The sequence below is a fragment of the Juglans microcarpa x Juglans regia genome, chromosome 5D (genome assembly GCF_004785595.1).
Source record: "Juglans microcarpa x Juglans regia isolate MS1-56 chromosome 5D, Jm3101_v1.0, whole genome shotgun sequence".
Lineage (NCBI taxonomy): Eukaryota > Viridiplantae > Streptophyta > Magnoliopsida > Fagales > Juglandaceae > Juglans > Juglans microcarpa x Juglans regia.
This window is the reverse complement of record NC_054602.1, coordinates 34,956,135-34,959,536: the sequence shown is the minus strand read 5'-3', so window position 1 is coordinate 34,959,536 and position 3,402 is coordinate 34,956,135. Positions and strand designations below refer to the sequence as shown.

Here is a 3,402-nt window from a genome sequence, read left to right as displayed (position 1 = left end):
TAGTGTTTTTCTCCTTGAAGCTTTTGAATTTACAGCTCTCTCTCTCTCTCTCGTGGTGGGGAAGGGAGAGTACTGAATATACTACCCGGAGAAACCACTCTAGGCTTCTGAAATAAAAACTGATTCTTGTCCTGAAAGGGTATCTTCTTTCAGACAAGGTACATTGTCAGGCATCGTAAATGGGTCCCTTCAACTGGTTTTTCCTCGATAAAATCATGACTAGTTTTCCCGAAGTAGTCTTGATGCATGCAAGGAAGTACTGAAATTCAGGCACCAAAACTCTGTTCCTTCGTTATTTTGTGTTTTTTTTTTTTTTTTTTTCCCTAGGATCTAAGAACAACTGAACAAGGAGAGCTAAACAACAAAGGATAATACACATATACTCCATATATATATATATATATATAAAGGACAAGTTTAAGTAGTTACTGATCAGAGAAACAAAAGACCCTACATTGTCGAAAGTAACATGATCGATGCTATTTTAGTTTTTCATTTACTTTCCAATTAGTAAAGGCACTAAAGCAAACATGCTGATAAGTGAAGGACAGCTTTCCCGGCCGAGAGAGACTTCTTAAAACAGAACATGGTAAAAACATCTTAAAATTAATTATATGCTAGAAACAAAGAAACCCCTTATATATTTTCGAAAGTAGCATGCATGCTATTTAGTTTTAAAGAAGTCAAGAACTTTATTAGAATATATATAACACATGTTACTAAATATTTTAGACAATGAGATTACTTCGGTCGGTCGGTTAGATCAAACCATATTTGTTTGAACACCTTGATAATGAGATCGTGGTATTCATCTGAATTCAAAGAAAGATAACAGGCAAGTAGGTCTTCAAGGTCCTTTGACGCCTTGATGTTCTTCTCCACAATCATCTCCACCATTGAATCCCTGAAATCCCTCTGAGGATCGAAAGATGACTTCACAACTGCAAAGCTATCCGAAAAGCTTTTCCGCGAGCTCGAGTTCGAAGTTGACATGAAACTTCTCCGATTGTGTGTCTGAATACTCTTTCTACCCGCAATTCTCGGGGAATTGATTCTGAGCCTGACACCTGGAGAAGTCATAGAAAATCTTTTGGAAGGACTAGTCCTCTGCTCTTTCGTAGTAATTCTGTCTTCCTTCACAACCTTCACAGATAGAGACCCGTGAGCATTAGCACTTTCCTCAAATTTAGCCGAGCTCCTCCTCCCATACTTGGTTGGCTCTTTTGTTTCGGTCTTTTTCAGATCGTTGGATTTTGCCGTCTTGGTTATAATAGGAGGAAGTTGAAGCTCGGACAAGGAATTATCAAACCCATCTGGCTTCTCAAACTTGGCAGAAAAGGACTTGTTAACCACCTCGATAACGATGTCATCAGCATTAGACATGGCTTTGCGGCCACAAGTGCTCGACCACGATACCAACCCATCAAAAGATTCGGTGGCAAGAATACGATCAGACCTGAATTCAGGCTCAAGAAAATGGGGCTCCGGCGAGCTGCCATAGGGGGAGGATGAGAACTCGGGCGGGAAATCGGACTTGGTGCAGACCGAGTCAACCACGGCACGGCATCTACAACCGGGGGAGACAGAGGAGGTGACAAGTTTAGGTGAAGACCTCGCGGTTCTTTTCTTGACTATTTGTTTGGAAGATTTTCTTGGTGGGTCAGGAAAGAGGTTTTCTGATGATTTTGGGTTTGTGGGAGAATTATGGTATTCATCACTTGGGTTAAGCTGATTCCTTGAGAAGTAGTAAGATTTTCTTGGATCATATAATTGGTGGGGTTGCTTGGGTTTTGATGGCTGTGTTGCTGAGGCTGATGTTTGCTGTTTTTTCTTCTTGGAAGGGGGTGACTTACGGTGGTTTCTGACTCTGCCCATATTCCTGAGCTTGTGAAACCAGACATTGGGCATCATATCTGATAACTTGAACCTGTAATTACCCATGAAAACACCTCCAACTTACACACACACAAACACTCTGTGTATGAAAATAGAAAGTTAGAGAGAGTCCCTTATGATTTCTCTCTTTCTTTCGTGTATAAGATACCGTATGAACAAGGCAACTCTTATCACCATCTCTGTTTGGAACTGAGGGAGTGTAAAGATAAAATATAGAGAGTGGCCTTTGGAATTTGAGGTACGCATGGGGTCCACAAGGAAGAAAAAGTTGACACGAAAGAAAATGAAAATGGATGATCCTCTCTCTATCATTAGAGTCAAATTACCTTTTGTTTACTTATTAGCATATCATTTATTGTAAATGTGTTTTACTTTCTTATAAATGATTCTTGTATTCAAAACTTTCTATTTAGGTCTGATTCTCTTTTCAAATTGATTTTCCATTACCCGCTGGATCTTCGTACCACGGCTACTGCAAGCATCTTCCGCTACTCCATTACTCCCTGGCAATTTCAATGGCGCTTTCACGGGACATCACATATTGCCAGAAGCATATGTTATTTATGCGATTGCCAGGAGCATTCTGTTTCCGGATAACAAGGCACACATTATCGTGTTTTTCTCTTTTTCTTTTTTGATAGTAAACAGTTTAATATTTTCAAAGATAAAAAGCGACAAAACAAAAGCTACTTTTGGAACTACAAGTTCGTTTGTCGATATGATCCCTCGGAGCATTAATAGTGTCCTGGCCAAATTTAAATTTTGACTAATCTATAGTTAAGTTGTTTAAAAACCTCATACACCAGACTCAACAAATGTACATTATTTTTAAGCAACACCAAACTCATTGGCCAAATCTGGCCGGCTCAAGTTGCTGGCCAAATTATATTTTGGCCATAAAATATTCCTTCCCACTTGTATTCATTGTGCGTTAAAGCGCACAAAATCTCCAAAAAGAGAAACGGAAGAAACACCAACCTCTTCAACATCTCCTATACAATCCAGATTAGCCATCAGCCATCACCAGCCGCAGTCACTGTTTAGGACAGTCGCCCATAGTCGCTACCAAACGCCTTCCGATAACCCCTCTCTACTTTTCTGCCTTCGACTCTCTTTCAACCCTTTCCCTCCCTCTCTCTAAAAAATCATCTCTTTCAGTCTACGTTTATAAAAGGTTGTTGGCTTTCCTCAAGTTATTGATTGGGTATTGCTGGTTTGTTGTGGAATATCGATCTTGGTGGTAAATATTCACCATTTTGATGTTTGGTTTCATATTAGCCATTCTTTGTATTTGATGAACCGTCTTATTGGACACAAGTTTTATATTTTATTAATTCCATCGGTTTTAGACCTTTTGTGTATTTTTTGGTCATTTTATTTTACTCAAATCTCTACTTTGGAGCTGCACCAATTACATGTGTCATTTTGGGTTGGCATCTCTCTCGTATAAAAATAAATATGTACTCTGGTATGCCCATTTATGTTCTCTACTTTTGTGCTCTAAAG

The 3,402-nt window shown here is 39.2% G+C and overlaps 1 protein-coding gene across 1 annotated transcript; it reads right to left on the bottom strand.

The window, feature by feature from the left end:
- Positions 1–488: 488 nt before the first annotated feature.
- LOC121266560 (transcription repressor OFP1-like) lies at positions 489–2,105 on the bottom strand. Its single transcript, XM_041170430.1, has one exon. It carries the CDS (start codon positions 1,939–1,941, stop codon positions 742–744), a length of 1,200 nt encoding a protein of 399 aa, XP_041026364.1. The 5' UTR covers positions 1,942–2,105; the 3' UTR covers positions 489–741.
- Positions 2,106–3,402: the final 1,297 nt, after the last annotated feature.

Coding starts and splice junctions, on each gene's coding strand:
- LOC121266560 (XM_041170430.1), bottom strand. CDS start 1,941: ATGGGTAATTACAGGTTCAAGTTATCAGATATGATGCCCAATGTCTGG.